The sequence below is a fragment of the Actinia tenebrosa genome, unplaced genomic scaffold (genome assembly GCF_029948245.1).
Source record: "Actinia tenebrosa isolate PJP-AT-01 unplaced genomic scaffold, QUT_ActTen_1.0 PGA_scaffold2__45_contigs__length_23673736, whole genome shotgun sequence".
NCBI classification, from domain to species: Eukaryota; Metazoa; Cnidaria; class Anthozoa; order Actiniaria; family Actiniidae; genus Actinia; species Actinia tenebrosa.
Window position 1 is genome coordinate 3,650,187 of NW_028292579.1, and position 21,637 is coordinate 3,671,823.

The window sequence follows — 21,637 nt, forward strand, 5'->3', positions numbered from 1 at the left end:
AGTCCGAGTAAACGCATTCATTGTAATGTAGTTATTGCTGTTGTGGTATTTATTTGTATACACACTCACAAACAAACCCACAGGAACGCATAGATGAACACACTCTTTGATGCACATTCTTTAATGCCCTTTATCTCTTATCTTTAATCTACAATAAAATCTTCGCTCTTACATTTACATTATGTTTTTACCTTTTACCCGAATACTCCATTATTTAACTTCATTAACGTTACATAGTAACCACCCTAAAAGTGACAATTTCAGTTTCCTATACTTAGATTGCTTATCAATATGGGAGGATCCATCTTTGGCTTGTGGTTTACTTGGTACACACTGCGCATGTCAGCTCTTGACCATGGACATAGGGACCACACGGCAACGAACCACAAACTCCTTCAACTGGGTACAACAGGGTGCCATGACGGCCTGTACTGCTTCCTGGGACGTACTCCGCATTCTTGTCGACACAGACATACTCTGTGGAATGTGCTTGGTTGTACTTTTCACTCATCAAGTATCCCCAATATTCTCTTGTCCATCCCGCGGGACACGAGTAAGTTCCCGGGACCATTAACTTTGTGCTTCGGGTCTGGACGCGGCAAATGGCACAAGTAGCATCGTGGTGGTGCAAGTTCTTTTTGTTCAGTGGGTTGAAGGAGCTCAGCTCATATTCCGCGCCGTACATGTATCCTAAACCTTGGATGCCACTTTTGTAGCTTGAATATCTAGGGTTTTCAGTAAGACAGACGTAATTAGCACCTCCACCAGATTGTGAGAAGTGCGTGCCTCCAACGCGACCTTCAATTCAATCAATTTAACATTAATTCCATCTCCTACTTGAGTAGTATAGGGGATGGGGGTTCCAGCGCAACGACCACCGGAGGATTACCCGTCTAAAGTGAGTTCCTCGATTCGTACCGCGATTACCCGCATCCCGTGTTTATGTAGTTAAATATGTTAGTCTATATATGGAGTGCGAAGAATGTAAGAGAACTTTTAAGAAAGAAGCGGATTTGAAAAAGCATTTGAAAATGAAGACGAAGTGTATGAGCAGTTATGATTGTGGATGTGGTAAGAAGTTTGAGACTAAGGTTAAATTGTTTTGGCATTGTCAGGACTGTGAGTACGACTACGACGACCTAAAAAGTGCTTGGTATTAGGTATAAAATATTTCCTATTATATAGATGGAATCCCAAAGCAACTTCAGCACGGTGTCAATACCCGGTAACGGTGAGATTGACGTTAGACAGTTTTGGCGTCAGTCAGAAAGGAAGGTTAAAAGGACTCTCCGAAAAGGTATAGAAGAATTAGGAGCCCTGAAAGCGAGCATAATGGTAGAAGTAAGTTTGTCAAAAGACGAGGTAATGACGACAGCAATGTTGCGATCAAAGTCGTTAGTGATATTAGAATCCACGAATCTGGATAGGTCACTCAGTGAAGCCTTAGAAGCAATAATGGAGTCGCTGTCTAACTACACGAAAGAAGGATCGGGTTGGACAGTAGAGGAGGTTGAAGGAATAGAGATAAGTATGGCCAGGTACGTACCCATACGAGGGGGGAGTTACGTACCGCTACCAACGTGGGTAGAAAGGAAGAAGGCTATTGTAAACGTGAAGAATGAAGACAATCGATGCTTTATGTGGGCAATCAGGTCTGCACTGTATCCAGCAGAGAAGGATCCCTGTAGGACAAGTAAGTATCCCACAGATGATTTAGAGTGGGATGGTGTGGAATTTCCCATGCAGTTGATAGACATCCCCATATTTGAGGAAATAAACGATCTAGCAATTAACGTTTACGGAGTCAGAGAGCAGACGATAGTACCGTTAGTTCTGTCAAAAAGTAAAGGAGAGCGCGTACATTTATTCTACCACGGCGGACACTACTCATGGGTTAAACACATTAGCAGACTATTCTACAGACATACTAAGCACAAAGGCAAAAAGTACTTCTGCGACTGCTGCTTGCTGTCATTTACATCCTTAAATACCCTAAAGAAACACGATGAGATCTGCCGCGGAGTCGAAGAAGTGGCGCAACGGATCCAGATACCCACCAACAAAGAGCTTTCATACGCAGACCATCAAAAGCAGATGCAAGTGCCTTACGTGATATATGCAGACTTCGAAGCGTTGATAACTAAGGAAGAGCAGAAACGTGGTGCCACGAATAAGGTAGGATTACACGAGATCTGCTCCTTTGGTTACATAGTAGTCAGATCAGACGGTAAAGCAAACCCTCCTGTGATTTACCGAGGTAAGAATGCAGCTAATGAGTTTCTAGAAGCATTGCGAGAAGAGGAGGGGGAGATTAGAGAACAATTAAGACGTCCAAAGAAGATGGAATTTACCAAAGAGAACCAGGAGGCTTTTAACAAGGCAAAAAAATGCCACATTTGCCAACATACGCTTCTTCAGTTTGGAAGACGAGCCAAGAAAGCGTGGGATGAAGATGGAAAGTATCTAGGAGAAGCTCATTTTAAATGCGGGAAGTATGCTAAGAAAGGTGAGAAGCCGGGAAAGCCCTCCACGCACTGCATTCACTGCCACAAAGCATTTGTTGAGGATTTCTATGTGGATAAGGTTAGGGATCACTGCCACATCACGGGTAAATACAGAGGAGCGGCTCATTGGAAATGCAATATAAACTTCAAAGTAAATCCAGACATGGAGATTCCGGTGTTCTTTCACAACCTTCGCGGTTACGACTCCCATTTGCTACTACAAGGAACAGACGGCTCCGACGTCAAATGCATACCCAACAACAAAGAGCGCTACATGTCCGTAACTGTGGGTAAGCTAAAGTTCTTAGATTCGCAGCAGTTTATGGCGGACTCCTTAGCAAACCTCGTAAAGTATAACACCAACTTTCCCATTTCCAGTCAATATGGCGCGGAAAGGAAAGGAGTCTACCCATACGAATACATGGATTCCTGGGATCGATTCAAAGAGTCCCTACCACCCAAAGATCGCTTCTACAGCACCCTAAACGAGTCCGGCATAAAGGATGAGGAGTACCAGCATGCGTTAGACGTGTGGGAAAAGTACTCCTGTGAGAACATGGGGGACTACCACGACATCTACCTAAGGTCTGACGTAGTGCTGCTTGCAGATGTTTTCCAAAGCTTCAGAAAGATGGCTATGGAATATTACGGATTGGATCCCGCTAATTTCTACACGGCTCCTGGGCTCAGCTGGAGTGCTTTGTTAAAGAAGACAAATGCGCAGTTGGATCTCCTAACGGAGTACGACATGTATCGGTTTATGGAAGACGGTATTCGTGGCGGCGTATGCGGGCCCAGCCGACGTTACGCCCGCGCAAACAACCCCTTAGTAGAGCACGACCCAGAGAAACCAACCACATACATTTACTACCTGGATGCGAATAACCTTTATGGTTGGGCAATGTCACAGTACCTACCTGTGAGAGACTTCGAATGGGATCCAGTGAAGCCGATAGACTTCTACATGCAGGTAGGAAAGGAGGAAGACAAGGGTTACGTCTTAGAAGTGGATCTGGAGTACCCAGAGCGCCTGCACGACGAACACAATGAGTTCCCCTTAGCACCAGAAGCGATAGAGATACCATTTAAGCAGCTAAGTCCGCTGCAAAAGCAAATGTGCCCTGGTTACAAACCGTACAGGAAACTAACTATGAACCTGATGGATAAGAAGAAGTATGTGGTACATTACCGCAACCTGCAGTTCTACGTGCGACACGGAATGCGCGTAGAGAAGATCCACAGAGTCCTAAAATTCACGCAGGAACCCTGGATGCGCCCCTACATTGACTTTAACACGCAAAAGCGTACCGCAGCGAAAAATGACTTCGAGAAAAACCTCTTCAAACTGATGAACAACAGCGTGTTCGGAAAGACAATGGAGAACATCTGCAAGCGCGTAAGCGTAAAAATAGTCAGCACCAAAGAGGAAGCAGAAGCATACGTGTCACAGCCAGGCTTCGTTAGATACGTAGAAATGCTGAACTTCTACGTGATTCACATGAAAAGGGCAAACCTCTTACTAAACAAGCCCGTTTACACAGGCTTTACGGTGCTGGATCTATCGAAGCTGCTTATGTACGAGTTCTACTACGATAAGCTTAAGCCAAAGTACGGAGACCGCTGTCGCCTCCTGTACACAGACACCGACTCCCTAATTCTAGAAGTGCAAACGGAAGACGTTTACAAAGACTGCCTCCCCGACATAGACGAGTACGACACCAGCGGTTACCCGAAGGAGCACTTCCTTTACTCTGCGAAGAATAAGAAGGTAATTGGGAAGATGAAAGACGAAATGTTAGGAAAACCCATAGTAGAGTACGTGGGTCTGAAACCAAAGATGTACAGCGTGCTAAAGTTAGACGGCGTAGAAAAGAAAGCTAAAGGCGTAAAAAAGTACGTGGTTAAGAAGGACATTACGCACGAGTCCTACCTCAACGTATTACGAAAACGCAAGGAACAGCGGCATAAGATGAACAGCCTGCGCAGCTATGGTCATCAGATACATAACGTCACGCAGGAGAAGGTGTCACTGTCTGCATTTGACGGTAAGCGATGGATGTGTGATGACGGAGTGCATACGATAGCATTCGGACATCACACGATAAGCAGTTCTTCCATGACGAACCCACGTGTGGGGCCATCGTGAAGATAATACAAGATGGGCTGGCCCTTCTTAGCTATTACGCTTCGGATCTGGTAAGTTTCCAAAGACCAATTAGGATCCGTAGCTCTTTTGGATCCTCCTTCTAATTCACCCGGTCCGTAGAGATATCGGACCGTGACATTACCTAATTTTTTTTCATGGGGGAAGACCGCCCTTGAACTTCTGACGTAGGACTTGTGTTCCACGTGTTTCTTTTTTATGGCATCCTTGGGTTTTATTCCCGTAGCCCTGGCCGCCTCGTTGTTCAAAGCCGCGACGACCTGGGGGAGCCGCTGAGTCCATTCCCTGTTGCGTTTGGAGGGATCTTCCAGCTCTTTCCAATACTGGTATCCAAAGAGACGCTCGGCCAAGGTCTTATTAAATCTTTCGACGATGCTCTGACCCCTGTGGTACTCAGCTTCAGCTCTCCTAATTTTAGTGTCGCGGTCTTTCAGGGTTTTGGTAACCACGCCCATGAACTCCGTCCCCGCATCCACCTGCAGCAGCTTAGGCCATTTCAAGACGCGCTTATAAATCCTACCTAGGGCTTCTGCGACTTCCCCAGAATCCTTGCTGGTTATGGGTTCGGCGTCTTTGTATCTGCTTGCGATATCAACTACGGTCAAAGCGTATCTATAGGTCTTTTTTCTCACTTTATCGTGTGGTAAGAAAAGCAAATCCGCCTGATGAACTTCATTGGGGGCATTTACGGTGAAGCTGGGCCTGGGAATGTACTTAGGCACGGGAAGATAAACCTGCCAGAGGGTTTGTTTTCTTAGCCAGTTCTTAGCCGTTTCTTCTGATACCCTGGCCGCGGTCGCGAGTTTCTTGATGGCCGACGCTCCTTTCCAATAGCCTTCAGGCCCATAGTAAATCCTTTTGAGTTTGTCCTCTACGCGGCCCATTATATGAATAGAATCGCGCTTTGCTTGATTCAAGCGAAGGATAGGACAAGATTGATCTTTCGCCCGTTGAAATCCACCGTCTTTCCGTCCACTTTAATGGTGATGTTTATGCTTTCTACCAAATTAGATAAGTCATAGCTTAAAGAAATGGGAGTGTATTCTACCAGATCGAATGGATTACCTTTGGGCAGAAACTTGGACATAAGAGAAGACTTTTCTCCATTGTTGTAACTATTGGCCAAATCGCAATAGACTTCGTAAGAGGATGCGACTTTCCATTTCACGGGTATGGCTGTGTCGGTAATTGTTTTGCCCGAGGCACATAATAAAGATCCCAATGGGTCAGACTTTCCAAAAGTTACTGAATAGTTTGGCATATTATGTTTGAAGGTCATTTCGTGCGGCAATCCCGTGGTGAGAGTATAACCGTGTTTTGCTAATTCCTTAGCAAGGGTGATTGGTGTGTAATGTCCATCGGGCAGCAATACGCCTTGATAATTGCCGCCGCCTTTATGCTCAGTGACCAAGGCATTGACTAAATTATACCAAGAATTGTACAAAGAGCAACTAACCAGCCTAACCTTATGGGCTTTGATGGGGGGATTCAAATAAGTGGTAAAGTTATTCTTGTCGCTTTCCAAAAAGACGATCATATATTACAGGGGACAAGTCCCCTTCTAGTGATCTGAGCTGCGCTCAGAGCAGATACGCCAAAGCTACACCTCCTGCCAGCCCTGCGACTCCTACGAAGACCAGCTCATTGTCTTTTTGTTTCTTAGAAGGCTGGTAGTAATTCTTGAACTGAGGCTTTTTCATTCTAAAGTCGGGGTGTGCTTGCGCATAGAGCTTAAAGGCGTAGTCTGTATTTTCGAAGTTCTTGTCTGCCTGCATCTTGTCTTGGTAATTCTTATCCAACCAATCCCTGTAAGCTTGTCTTTTTTCATTCCAAGCTGCAACGTCTCGCTGATATTTCTCCAGCGCTAAGTCGTGTCTCTTCCTTTCGGCGGCCAAATCTCCGCTGCGATCACCTCTAACTAATCTATCCAAATATTGACCACCATAATTAGCTCCAGTGAATGCTAAGGCTGCAATAACTCCACCTGCGACCACGCTAGCCATTATATATTAGAAAATCACAGGGATTTTCACGAGTTACGTCGTAGGTAGGTACTTTTCCTTCCGTAGGTAATCCTTTACCATGATAGCCCCGCCAACGGCAGCGGTCATCTTAGCAAAATTAGCGAAGCTCTTGCTTGGGTCTTCAGTAAAGTCTTCTTTGAGCACTTTCTTACCTACCCAACCAATACCCGCAACGATGGAAGTAATGATAGCTGCTTCTTCAACAGTTTTCAATAACGCGGTTGACATTATATTACAAAGCGAGAAGGTTATTACTCCATTTCAGGGATCTTACTTTTTCTAACAGCCGGTTCCACAGGTGCGCGATATGTTGGTGGTTCTACCTTTTTCGTTGCCCGCCATTGTAAGTAGAGGCTGCCTGCTGCTATAGCGACTCCTAACGCGCCAATGACGTATCCCGGATTAATAAAGGATTCCTCTTCTTTTTCCTCCACCTTTTCTTCCTTTTTGGCTTTGTTTTTCCTGTTCATCTCCGCGAGCTTCTTTCCGGCAGCGACTCTGCCCGGAGATTTAGCCTTGGTAATCTTGGTATCTTCTACGGGTGGTTGTTCTTCGGTGCCACTCATCTTATATTAAGGGACTTGAAGGACTTGACAAGTAACTTGATGACGACTTGACAATGACTTGACAACGACTTGACTAAGTACTTGAGGCGACTTGATCAGGTACCTCAGCAAGTGCTGCCTGGAAGACCTTTTCGACTTCTCTGTCCTTCTTGAAGTCCTTCCAAGACACCAGTACCTCCTTCAAGTCGACATGCTGAGCTACGTGAAGTGCCGCAGAGGCGACTGCCATTAACTTACCGCACTTCAAAGACAACCACCCGCAGGTTATCTTAAGTTCTTGGGCGATGACATAGTCCTCGCTAATGTCCTTCCGCAGTTGCTCCACGTCGTCTATGGGCAGTGCAAGTCCAAGCAATTTAGTGGCAAGTCGGATAGCGGAGTCTGCTACGGCGTCCGTGGTTTTACTTGCAAGGGCAGCCTCATACCTCTTATGGAACTTTTTGACTTCCTCTTCCGACAACTTATTAACCTGCTCATGGGTAAGTTCCTTGCCTATCATTTCTTTGCACTTCCCAGATGACACCAGGATGTTAAGTTGTTCCTTGAGGTTACTTTCGTCTAGCTGCGTGGGGACTTCATCTAAGAGCTGCTCAATGTCCATATATCTTTATGGAATACGGAAACCTCAAAGAGAAGATCATCTTGGAATGTTGGTGCGTTTTTAAATGCCGCATGTATTCGTGTAACTGTTCCTTGGATATCTCACCGCCGTAGTCGCTTAAGATGGTTTCCAGGTCAGACTTGCTCGGCGTGTAGAAGACGACAAGCGATCCTATGTTTTCCCTGAAGGGCTTAGAGACGCTGGTAAGCTGCTGCGAGAGCAACCAAACGCTGATATTGTCGTGTCTACCGCTGAAGGCGAGTTTAACGAGCTCGGAGGTGCGTCTCTTTACATCGTCCCCGCAGGCAATGTCATCCAATATGAGTAAAGTCTGTGTATCTTTAGGGAATTGCTTATGCCAGAACTTCAAATGGCTGGATAACTCGTTAGGATCCAGTATGTCCACAAAGAAGTCGTCATCTTTCACTCCTATGCCCGTCCAGGTGCGGTTATTCACGTAGGTGGGGCATAATAGCACGATGTAGTCGAAGCGGTATCTAAAGGGTCCTAATAGCTGCTCCACGACGAACTGGGTCTTTCCGCAGCCGGTGGGTCCTACTATCAGAGCATTGCAGGGAATATGGTTCGGATCCATTATATATACGATGGACCCAGTGGACGCAGTAAGAAGGATTGCCACCGACGCAAAAGATAAAAGAGACACCATAGAAATGCAAAGGGAGGAGATCGATCGGCTGAAAGAGCGCGTGCAGGAATTGTACGATGAAATGTGCGGTCTGAAGCGCGCAGAACGGTTTGGTGCGCTGATAACTATGGCAACGTGGGCTAAGGAGTCCGTTAAGGACTTCATGCGATATCCCCTGTAGAATGTTGACAATAAGGTTAAATCTTTGTTAAGACACCACAGAAACTATTTAAAAAGTGTCTTAGAATGTTGACAATAAGGTTAAATCTTTGTTAAGACACCACAGAAACTATTTAAAAAGTGTCTTAGAATGTTGACAATAAGGTTAAGTCTTTGTTAAGACACCACAGAAACTATTTAAAAAGTGTCTCAGAATGTTGACAATAAGGTTAAATCTTTGTTAAGGATGCCTGGAAACTATTTCAAAGAGTGTCTTAGAATGTTGACAATAAGGTTAAATCTTTGTTAAGTATATGCTATTTAAAAAGTGTCTTAGAATGTTGACAATAAGGTTAAATCTTTGTTAAGGATGTTAAATGGAGGCTAAGATACAGTTAAGTATATATGGACTGTTCAATGTGTAAAAAGGTGTTCAGCACCAAACAAAGACTACGATACCACATTCGTCGTGGCGTTTGTACAAAGAAACCAATTAGTAAGGTTTGTAAGGATTGCGGTAAGGAATTCAGCACCGTTCAAAAGATGCAACAACATCAGGATAAACGCATTTGTGGGCTTTGTAAGGACTGTAATAAGGAATTCCCCAACACCTCCGAAATGCAGCAGCATCTGAGAAGAGGCGTCTGTAATCAAGCCAGACAGTGTAGTTTCTGTAATAAGATACTTAGTAGTCGTCAACGTTTACAGACGCACCGGAGAACGCATGATTATAGGTTTCTCTTTCGCGCTTACGACCTAGAAGGCGTGGATTGCTACCAATGTGCGGATTTGATGTGTCGCTGCCCGCATAAAGAGGATTACTTAAGGAATCGCATAGATTACCATAAGAAGATAGTCCGTACTTTCCCCTCTTTTGAACGCGCCGAAGGCGTTCCGTGGACTAAAAGGGAGTATTGGAGGCAGGAGTGCGATCGTTGTGGTTGTGTCAGAGAAGAGGAACATATCTTCAACTGTCTTAACAATGTCAACATTCTGAGACACTCTTTGAAATAGTTTCCAGGCATCCTTAACAAAGATTTAACCTTATTGTCAACATTCTGAGACACTTTTGAAATAGTTTCCGGGGTGTCTTAACAAAGACTTAACCTTATTGTCAACATTCTGAGACACTCTTTGAAATATATGATACGCAATAGCATTTCTTGGGGCCTTTAATAGTAAAGCAGGGTTTGCGCAAAGAGTCTCAAATCCTGATCTTATTTTTCTTGTTGTTTGTTAACAATCAACAATAAAAATAAGGACCCCTTTTAAAGGTATATGCTAGCCTACGCAGCCGCATTCTTTGGAGGATTCCTAATCGCCCTTTCAATATATGGACTGTATTACATGCGAACTACCAAGCGACTGCATAATCCCTGAAACCCCCGCAATTCGTGAGGAGAAAAAATACACCTGCCTTCATTGTGGCAAGGTATTTCTTGAAGAATCCTTTGTGGGGCATTGGTGCTCCGCGGATCCTAAAGCGCAGCGGACTTTAGCAGACGCGCTTAACTACAAAGAGGAGATGGAGTGACCCTCCTTTCAATGTCGAACTCCCACCTCCCATTCTTCTTACCATGCCAGCGCAGATGGGTGAATTCCTCGCCCTGTATGACGTACCTGACCCTATCAGGCGCCCACAGGGAATACTCTATGCCGTCACTGTCTTTGAGGACCAGCCGCAAGCGGTTGATATCCTCGAAGACGACATAATTTTTTATTTCATACGCAATACCTTCTATTAGATCTCGCCAATGTATTTGCCGCAGGCTCATTATACCTATGGAATATCTTTAAGTGCGTTGCCAAGGTCTCCGAGGTCTTGAAGGCCTTACAGCACCACCTGCAAGGAATTCGTAGGCGCTCTGCATACTCCGTGATCTCCCTGCAAATGACGTCGTAGTCGCTGCTAATCATTACCTTATAACCGTTTTCTTCATACCTCTGTAAGAGTAGTCGCTGATCCTCGGATAATACCCCGTTGCCTTTTGGAGTCTTCAGCTCGATGCAGAATCCACGGTAATGGGTGTGCGCATTCAAGATGAGCAGGTCGGGCTGACCGCGTTGATATCCTTTCTGCTAACACTTTATACGTTTGCCGTCCGAATCCTGCAGTTCGCCTAGATCAGGGGCTATGAGCATTTGGGGGTAAAACCTGCGGATGTAGTCCACTACCTTTTTATGCAGGTCAAACTCATTTTCTATTTTGAATACCAACTTGTTTGGACCGTCAAACCGCTTTTCTATCGCATATCGACCGTCCTTACGCAGCGCGGGTAGGACCTCTTCGAATACCCAATCCTGAAATGCTTCTGCCTTTGGCATCTTTGAACTACATATTAATTGATAAAACCCAGGTTCGGATATGAACACTGAATGTGGGTGAATAGTAGAAGGGATGCGATTCGTTACCCTTAACTCACTCAGCCTTTTCTTATGTTTTTCAGAGACGTGGTCACTAATAGCTTTTTTGGTGTTTTCGTATCCTAACGCAGACGCCACCTCCTTTGCTTTAAAGTAAGGCTTGTCGCCTTGCACTATGCATTGCAGTTTGGTTTCGTTGTTTTGAAATACGCGAAGCATATTATACGTAAGGAATATTTTTTTATCCTTTCGCTTGGCTCAAGGAACGCGAGCCTAGTAGGCAACGCTCTTTAGCTGATTCATTTCCACGCTCAGTTGCGCGTCTGAGACTACGAAAACGTAGCAGTTTATTTTGTCGCCGTCGCCCGCACTGGCGTTCTTGGTGCGCTTGATCTCCAATGTTATACCATCCTGGGTGTTTACTAGACGTAAACCCTGACCATGTAGGTCTTCGTCGTTGATGGTGCGCATATCAATCCACAGCGCGTACTTATCATTAAAGAATTCCTCAGGGCTAATTTGGTCGCCAAACTTGCGCATTGCCTCCCTGTACACGTCTGCAGGCTTTATCCCCTGGGAGTAAACCTTGTTTGGAACGCCGTTAATATTCACGCCGACGTTAGTAATGTTAGGGTTGTGAAAGGCTTCGGAGTCGCGCTTACCGGCCTCGTAGGGTTTGGCGAACACCAGCATTAACCCCGTGAGACTTCTTCGCGGGAGGTTAATGCTTTGATTGATAACCTCATCCGTCTTATCCAAGAAGCTAAATGTCTTATACATCACTACGTGGTCGTAAAGGAATGCCTTTCCGGCGCTATATTCCATGCCAGCGCTACGGGCCAGCTCTTCGCTGTATACCGTTTCGTACTGTAGCTCTAAGTTGGTAATAGAGTATGGGGTTGTTGTGGTAAGTGCAGTGCTTAGCCCACCAATGATGTTATTAGCATCTGCTAAGGTTACTTCAAACTGTAACTCGGATAACTGTCTTGGGTAATACACACCGTGATTCGTAATCACTTCAAAGTCCAGTGGTGTGACATACTTGCTACCATAGGCTGTCTTTATTCGCTTTGCGTCTGCCACTGCGGTTTCTCCGCTGCCGTCAGTAGGTTGCGTTTTCGTAGGTGTGCGGACCTTACGTAGAATGACACTACCAATTCCTTGTTCTATCCTTTGCGCGCGGTCAAAGGCCGTCAACCATAAGTCTTTGTACGTGGTATACAGATCGTACCTATTTAAGTCCAGCAAGGATTCCCCGGCGAACTTTACGCGCATCTTAGAAACAATGTTGCGACCCACGTTGTTAACGATAATCCTTTCATCTGTGGGGCTTGACTGTACCGCTAGGTCGAACCTTAAAGCCAGGGTGCCAGGAACTAAGACTAGGTTATCCGTTAGACGGGGCACGCCTACGTACAAGGTTTCTCCTGGTTTTGCGCTAGAAGGTGTGAATGTGACCCGGTGAAAGGTGCGTTCTGCTTTCAGCCCGCCAACCTGCTTAGGTAATACGTTGGGATTTAACTTTGAGCTTATCATATATAATGGAAGTAGAAGGAACGGATTTTGACCCCCTTACCGAAGAAGGCCAAGTTGATATTAATGATGAAGAATACGAGTCTTTGCTTCCTAATGACAACGTAGACTCCCGAGGTCTCTTCGATAAGCTAAGACGCAAATATGGCAGCAGGGCCCGCGATGCTATGCGTTCCTTAAAGGATAAGTGGCAATCAAGGAACCCAGGGCGATCTATTCCAGAATATTTGGAATTGCAAAACTTGGATTCCACGGACCTAAGAACTGAAATGCTAAGGGGGCTTTTAGACGACGTAAGGGAGAAATTTCCAAATGTGGATTTGACCCGCCTTAATTTCCAAACCGGAGACAAGGGGCAAATTCAAATCCAGTATCAAGGAAGGGATAAGTGGTATAATCTCTACCAAAGGAGAGACTCCGACAGGCTCACCAGTAATCTCCCAAAAGAAATCAAGAACGCATTAGGAAGACCTAATTTGGTGGAAAGACTAAGAGAAAACGATGAAAACACCAGCGAAGCCTTTGAAAAGTTCGAGACCCTAATGCAGCGGCAACAAAAAGGCATCGAAGCGATAAGGGACGTCGAGGGACTAAAGGAAACAATGGAGGAAAGGGAGGCAGAATACATGCGACAAAACCGACTACTCCTCGATGCTCAAAAGAGAGAACTTAACGATAAAAACCAAAGAATAATAGAAATGAGAGAACAAACAGACAAAGCCCTACGCGATAGGGACCAAGCCCAAAAGGCCTTCGAACTTGCCCTGCAAGACCTAGACATAAGCAAGGAAGAAGCTAAGAACTTACGTACCACCATAGTCGGCTCTTTAGAGGAACGGCGGCAGTTGGTTGCCGAAATTAACACTAAGGAAGAACAAATCCGGCAAAGAGATCAGGCTATTGAAGACCTGGAGGGACAAATAGAGCGGCAGCAGGAAATAATTAATGACCAAACTCGTCCCGAAGAGGAAAGGGAGGCAGCACAAAGGGAATTAGAAGCCCTTCAGGAAAGAGTCGCGGAACTGCGGGCGCAAAAGGACAACCTGGAAAAGGAGTTGGGGCTTACCACCAAGGAAAAGGTAAAAAGAGCCCTTTTGAAGTATGGCGTTCCACTGGCATTTGCGGTCGCTATTTCGAGCGTAGTAGGCGTGATCTTGTCCGCGCTTAAGGCTACAGGCGCGGGCGTAAAGAAATTAGGCAATGGGCTGACGGACTTGGGAAAAAAGATGGCAGCCGGTCTTCCTGGGCTGCTGGGTAGCGTTCTTGGCCTGGCACTTAGGGCCGGCGGAGAACTGCTAAAGTTTGTGGGGAATAACATTTGGATCCTCGTAGTAGCTATTGGAGTGGTACTCCTGAAGAAGATGAGGGGCTGATCTTATCCTTGTGTATTACTGGTGGCTTATCATCGTCAGGCATCCGAGGCATCCTCGACTGGGGATAAGTAAAGATAGTATTCGCGCCGCCTTGATAATGCGGAACTAGCGGTATGGCGGTCATAGTAGAAATGGTCTTATGATTCCAAACAGCATCCGTTGGGGGATCTTTTGACGGGGCGGCATTTATCCGAAGGTAGGCAACGTCGTTGGGGAGAACTTGTAACTTCGCATATTGGCAATTGGCTATCATGTGAAAAGTTACCGGCGTTAAGTCTTCTGTGCTTAACGGTGGGGGCTCCGACGAGAAATGAGCTGGGTTCCTATTATTATCTTTTTTTCTGTAGGGTAGTAATGGGTGGTCATCCTCATCAACGATCCTAAACCCGACATTACACGAATACCCCGTCGAAACGCAAATGGTACACATGATCAATCCCAGGCCCCCAACCTTCACCCACATTCCGGTGTCGTGCCAATGCTGTTCTAAGTAGTCCTTCTCCTCCAAAAAATGTAGAAACCAATCTTCCTTCGCGTGTGGATTCATATATTTCAGGGAATAAATTCCCTTCTATAGACTCATTACCGTAAGAGTGCTAATGGTCTTGTGATTATAAACCGTATCTCTCTGATTTTCTATACTATTTATGCAAACGCTCCCGGTGTCATCTACGCGCATTTGCAGCTTTACCTTTCCATGGCAGTTGGCAACCATATGAAGAGTCCAAACGGAATGATTTTCGGCGCTATTCGTTGGCGGCTCTACGGAGAAATGCGCAGGCTCCCTGTTGTTTGTCTTCACACGCATAGGCTGCAGTATGCCATTGTCATCCAGGAACCTGAAGCCCACGTTGGCGTGACTACTCGTGCCAATGCAAATACTACAAAGGATTAACTTCTTTCCTGAGTAGTTCAAGTCTACAGACATCCCGGTGACATCAACCCAAGATGCCTGGGTGTATTTTTTCTCGCCTGTGTAAGTCGTATAGACACAATCTACTCCAGCTACGTAGGGGTTATTCATCGCCATATATAATAGCTTAGACCAATGCTCGCAGCTACTAAGCCGGCTTTTAATAAGTCATGGTCATATTCCTCACGTATCGCAGGCAGGACCTTCTTTGATGGTTTCTTAACTGCGGGCAGCTTCGTTTCGTGTGACTTTTTTGGCTTCTCCACGAAGTGAGGAATGCTCTTAAGAGTGTCAGAGTTCACGTCATTCGCCCCAAACTTCATGTCTTTGGTTGCTCGCTGCAGTTTATTGTTGTATCCTACTACAGAACCAGTATTTATAGATAAATTACTGGGCATTAACCAACAACCCGGAGCTACTGCATAGTCCAACCTCGCCTTAGAATTTTGTATAGCTAGTTGGTAACGCTGTACGCCCTTGCTAATGTCGCCCTCCAAGATCGAACTTTCGAATAAGATCAAGGCTTCGGCTCGCGTCTCTTCTGCGGCGCCGGTATTCCCCACTATGCTTGATCGGGTATTTACTTGGGCTCCAAGAATAGAATACACGTAAGCTTCTATGCTGCGGTTCAAACGGGCAAGGCCGGCTTTGGTTAGTCCTTTACCTTCTGGGGGTATGAAATTAAAGTATTGCTTCGTTTGCTCGTCGTTGGTAATCTTAATAATCAGTGGATTGGCCCCTGCATACTTACCACCCTCGTCTTTGAACAAAGGCCCATCCCTGACTTCCTTAGTAGTTTTGGTATTTGGTTCGAAGAAGGTGCTGCTGTCGTAGGTTTCTTTGTGATACCCAGTGTTCCATCGTAGATTCAATGCATGAACTTCCTTATCACTTAGCTCATGTCCACCAATCCCCCAATAAGCCCAAACGTGTCCTAGACCATTGTTAGCGCCCGTAGTGCATCGGAAATCCTTCCCTACAACACCAAACTCCTTACAAAGTCGGTCGTAAGCAGGAACGTCGTATTTATTATCTCTTGGATAAAACGTGGCATCTCCCGGCAGCGCAATAACACCCATTTCATGTAGTATTCTTCTAACCGTGAAGTGGAAGTGAAACATGAATATTGAATTCTTCATCAAGTTCGCGCTTACCCCACAGCCACTGGTGGCGCACCAAACTGCAAAGTTTAGTTGCTGCGGCCAATAACGCATGTTAGGACCGCTTAACCATTCATGAGATTCCTTAGCGATGGTATGAACAATGGGCACGTTTTTGAAGATATCTCGCACCTTTAACGGAAAGGAATGGTTGTTAGAGATCCGCATGTTCAACGTTAGGTCCAAGCTTGGGTGCTTATCAAATGAAACCGCGGGTATCGGATAAGTACTGGTACCCAGCAATAATTCCTTTGACCAACGGGGTTCAACATATGTTGGCGTTGGCTTAGGCTTATGTTCAACATAACCAGAATTCTTCAGTTGATTGTCTATCTGATCAACCAGCGTAGGTTTCAAATCCTCATTACTGTACATCCTAGAACCGTTATAGTAAATCCCATCGGGTCTTCTTTCGAACTTAGTAGGGTCTGCATGTGGAAACATCTTCCTAAAGGCCCTCCAATTCCAGTAATCCCGTTTGTCATGATGTGGCTGCTCCTCAATATCATTCCCAAAAGCGTCGTACATTAGTATATATAATGGATGTTATACCATCAGCACCTCCACTTTATCCTGATTTACCTAGGGATGCCGAAAACTTTAGGCTCAACAAAGCAAACTTAATCCTGGCTTACTTGGAAGGACAAGCAAAACACTACGAAAAAGTTAGGAAGAAATACGTCAGAGCCCGGAGTACGCTACATAAGATTGCAATAACTTCAGGGTCCATATCTGTTGTGTTAACGGGCTCCGGCGTTGCTACTTCGCTTGCTGGGCCGGGAATAATCGTTGGAGTTCCTTTGGCCGGCGTTGGGGCAGCCTGTGGTATTATTTCTGCTGTTGCTACGGGCATTATGAAACAGTTGTCAAGCAAGATATCCAAGCATGACACGACAATAGCTCTGTCAAGGGCTAAAGTAAATACAATTACCGATCTTGTCTCAAAGGCTTTGCGTGACAGAAAGATAGACGACGTAGAATTCTCGCTTATTCTGACCGAAGAGGAAAAGTACGAGAAATTAAAGACGGACATAAGGAATAAAAAAACAGTCGTAAAAGATCTTTCCGAGGAATCTCGCAAAAAGATCTACCAGGAGGCAAAAGAAGAGCTTCAAAGAAAGCTTGCTCAGTAAATATTGTGACAGGGTTCTATTTACATATCGAACGCCGGCTGTCAGGTTCATATGCAAATTAAATATAATAATTTTCACATACATAAGTGTCCAGATGTGTCTGGCGTTCGCTTGTGATCGTGGACTTTGGAGCTGGGGAGGCCTAAAGTCCCGAGTTCAAGCCTCGCTGTAGACGCATTTGGACCGGTTGCTGTGAGTGGAAAAAAAAAGCCTCCCCCACTCACAGCAACCGTGGGGGGAGGGGTAGAAAGTGCGATTCAACCCCGCGATGGGGGGTTTCGCGATTGGAAAAGTCAGGGGGTGTCTCGGGACGCTGTCCGGAGTTCACCCTCTGGTGGGTCGTAAGAAAGATATATGTGTATGTACTAGAGGGCCTCTGGCGCGGGATGAAATAAGCCCCGTAAGCCCAAAATGCAAAAAACCCCACTGGGGATAGCTTGGTGTTCTGCGCGATGCATTCCCCAGTGGGGTTTCTGGCAACGCCAGTTTTGCATTTTTATTTTCTCGGAATCCATCCTAACAGGGGGTGGTTGGGGTCTATTTTGTAAAATATTTCATAAATTACGTCAGGATAATAAGGAATATCCTTATCCAGCCGACAAAACATCCACTCGGCTCTGCTCATATCAGAAACCTCGGGAATAGACTTACCGGTAATTTCAGACAAAATGTAAGAGATGTCTTTGTAATATTTTCCTAGTTTTAATTTTTTCAGCGTTTTCCGTAGACTTTGCGGGGTTGGCTCTTCTAAGTGGCCTATGATTTTCTTCTTTACTTCGTTGTCTAAATATACCGGTCGATAACCTTGGATATGACTCATCCAGTCCCTGAAGTATTTTATTCTCTTATATGGCGTTTTCTTACGACCTCCGTTGGCGTAGTATTGCTCTTTGGTAGCATTTGGTACGGCATTACGAATATTCTTACCACACTCGTAACACTGTGCTGACGTGTCGTCTTCTATTTGCATTTTCTTACCACAACAAATATACTTATTTGGCTTAGTAGGTACAAACTTGGGTTTCAAGCACTTTACACAAAAGTCATAAACAAACTCTTTACGATCTTCGCACTCCATATATAGACTAACATATTTAACTACATAAACACGGGATGCGGGTAATCGCGGTACGAATCGAGGAACTCACTTTAGACGGGTAATCCTCCGGTGGTCGTTGCGCTGGAACCCCCATCCCCTATACTACTTACTTGGCATCAAAATATTAACAATTACTTAAAATACCTTTGTAGACAAGAGTAGCACCCCAAGGACACGTGGTTCTTCCCCATCGTACGTACACCACTCCTCCTGGTCCACGATAACCTCTGGGTCCTCTTGGGCCTAGTTGTCCATTCCTTCCCGGCCTGCCTCTTACACCATGCGCACCTATTAACATTAATTTATCATTAGTATTAGTTTTTCCTTTTAGTTTTGGTTTTGGTTTTCAAATTTTCTTAGGAAGATATGATTCCTTATTCTAAAAACTCCTATCGATGAGATTACAAAGGGGACTTCAACTTGAAATTTGGCCGTTGTTTGAGCCACAAAATGTAGCCCAAGGAAAAATGAGTTGTTTATTTGTTTGCTTGATTGCTTGACTGCTTGTCTTCAATGCTTGTTGTTCTGTGTTTTTGTTTGTTTACTTTATTTAATTATTTTTTAAAAGTTTTTATCTCTTGGTCCTGGTGTTCCATTTTTGCCATCACGACCATCTTTGCACGTTAAACATTTACCTTAAAAATAGAATCATATTAATTTGCTATGCTTGATCTGGGAGGAGAGCTAATTTACGAGAGTCAATATCAAATACACGAAAAGTTAGGAGGCCCACAAGCCTCATAGAAACTGCTGTTAACTTGAAATTGTCCTTTGCCTTTCTTCTGAGCCACCGTTTATCATTTATTGGAGAAGGGATGGATAATGGGGGATTTGAAGCTTTAGAGGGACTTTAATTAATTACAAACCTTTAGATTATTGGGGCCGGAGGGATTCAGTATTTCATTTAGCTTCACACAGGCGAGGACTCGAATAGGGAAGCACCGGTGGCGTGCGCTGCTAATGCGTCGCCTCTCATCAATGCGGCCCGAGTTCGAGTCCTGCCGGGTTCGGTGTCGTATGTGAGTAGAGTTGTCTGTCGGTTCTCTCCTGTGCTTCGAGAGTTTTTCTCCGGGTTCTCCGGTTTTCCTCCCTCCTCAAAAATCAACTTCTAAGTTCTAATTCGATCTTTGGGCTTTCACCTAGTTGGAGCCTACCTCTGTTGTGATTGTCCCACGCTGTGATACAAGAGCGAAAGCTTTTATAGATTTTGTAGAATAGAAAAAAAATCTCCCAATTTGTCACCCACTCTATATTTGCATACATGATGAATAGTGATGAAACACTCTAATTATTCCTACTATTCATTGCTACCTGGCAGTCCTGGCACTCCATCGCGACCATCTCTACCTGGAATTAAAGTCGATTCACAGATCAGTATCGAACAAAAGGGAAGAAGCAGGCATGCGCATGGTAGAAAAATAACGAGTGTCAGTTCACCTCGAAGGCAGACGATCCTTTTTGCTTCCAGTTGTTCCAATCTGAAAGAAAGGTAAATATAGATAGATACACACACACACACACACACACACACCCACCCACCCACACACACTTACACACACACACACACACACACACACACACATACATATATACATGAACTTTATTTAAACACGATTTAAAAATTAAAGCTATGAAGCTTGTGGGGTCATGCATACATATAAAACAAATACATTATCTTAAAATTTAAACAATATATATATATATATACAACACAAAGTGTGTTGCTCTTATCAAGGTTTGTGAATTGTGAATCTTGTTTCCGTAGTCACCATTCGCAGGCGGCCATTTACTGTAATTATCGCAGCAGTCGTTCCTCAAAAATTATTTAAAACTAAAGAATGATCTCTTAAGCCGAGAAAGAAACACAGTGACGGGAGTTGGCTAAGAAACAAGGAGGCGTAGATGAGCACTAGCCTCGATGAGCGTGCGAATGGCTTTTCAAACGATTAATATTCCTAAAATAAAACCAAATAACTGAATTTTAGCAAATTTTATGTGTAAAAGAAACCATCGTCATAGTAGTGATTTACTTTGATTTGTCCTTAATATTTAAATGTCAATAACCGATGATAACCAGTGGAACCTTACTGTAGTTGGGACTGCGTTGTTGTGTTGAATACAGATTGAATAACAAGGAAATTTCATGCTGATTAAAAGAGAAAACTTAGAAGACCAGTAGAGCGAGATGAAAAAAGGAAACTTAGAAGACCACTGAGTAGAGCGAGTTTATATAATTTAAGAAATAAAATGATTACCAAAAGAAAAAAACATGGTAGAATATCACGAAAAAGGGGGGGAAATGTGTTAATCATTGCTAATCTGTTTGTTCGAAGTATATTTTGAGTTACCGCTATTACTTCGACGGTGCCAAACTTTAGTGTGCAATCATATCTTTTTCGCTCAGACCTTAGGCTACGTTCATAATGTATGGCAGAGGTTGGGGGGGGGGGGGGGAGGGCAGGTGAAATTTAGGGGGGATCTGAAAAAATTTTTACCTGTAAAATGGGGGGGGGGGGGGTTGAAAATGTTTTTCATATGACTGGGGGAGGGGGGATTAAAATTTTTTAGAAGAAGCTACAAGAGATTGCCCGGGGGGGATAGTTATTTTTTGGGGGGACTTCAATGGAGGGGGGGGGGGGGGTTTCTTAAGAAATGTTTTATCTTTTAAAGTTTTCACCTGACCCCCCCCCCCCCCCCCCCGCCATACATTATGAACGCAGCCTTACTTTCCTTCTTATTCACTTGTTTGATTTAAAAGTCCATGAGTTTGATATTTCATTTTATCATTCACACAAAGGTACCATGACAAAAAGGTCGCTCAATAAAAAAAACCCTAACTCCTTGACAAAAAGAGTTCAAAAAAGATCAAAATTAACTATACCTTGATGGAGACTCGTTCAGTTTAGCATTTTAAACACGTGTGTAACGTACTTCGTAGGGAGAAGTTATAAAATGTTGGAGACTAAAAGAATCGCACGATAAAAAATTGAAACACTTGATTATGAGTGGACGTTATCAATAAGGAAAATGACAAAAAAGTCCCTAACTCCTAAGCAAAAAGAGAAATAATTTATCTGTAAAGCGCCGTCGTGGGAACATGTTATAAGTTATATTATCAGTAAGGAAGCTAAAAAGAAAACATTTATTTATACACAATACCTTGCTTGCAAAGTCTTCAACAGTGTCATCATGTCCGTTTGATTCTGTCCTCGAACTCTTTTCTCCATCTGACCTTCGTCTTGTATCTCACTTGTCTCCGCAGCACGACCTGCTACAAGAAGAACAGCTAACACCAACAACACAGCCTTACACGATGCTTGAGGAACCTGACTCATCTTAATCAAGGTAAGCAGAACTTAACTCGACAACTGTCTTGTTTGTGGGAGAAGCAGTGCCTC

At 44.4% G+C, this 21,637-nt stretch overlaps 1 protein-coding gene across 1 annotated transcript; it reads right to left on the bottom strand.

Annotated features, from left to right (window-relative positions):
• Positions 1-105: 105 nt before the first annotated feature.
• Positions 106-21,574, bottom strand: LOC116291992 (uncharacterized). The gene is made up of 5 exons (XM_089033691.1): positions 21,399-21,574; positions 19,677-19,717; positions 19,551-19,586; positions 18,384-18,527; positions 106-798 (listed from the first exon to the last, which is right to left on the bottom strand). Exons 1-5 carry the CDS (start codon positions 21,572-21,574, stop codon positions 320-322), a joined length of 876 nt encoding a protein of 291 aa, XP_088889817.1. The 3' UTR covers positions 106-319.
• Between the last annotated feature and the right edge of the window lie 63 nt (positions 21,575-21,637).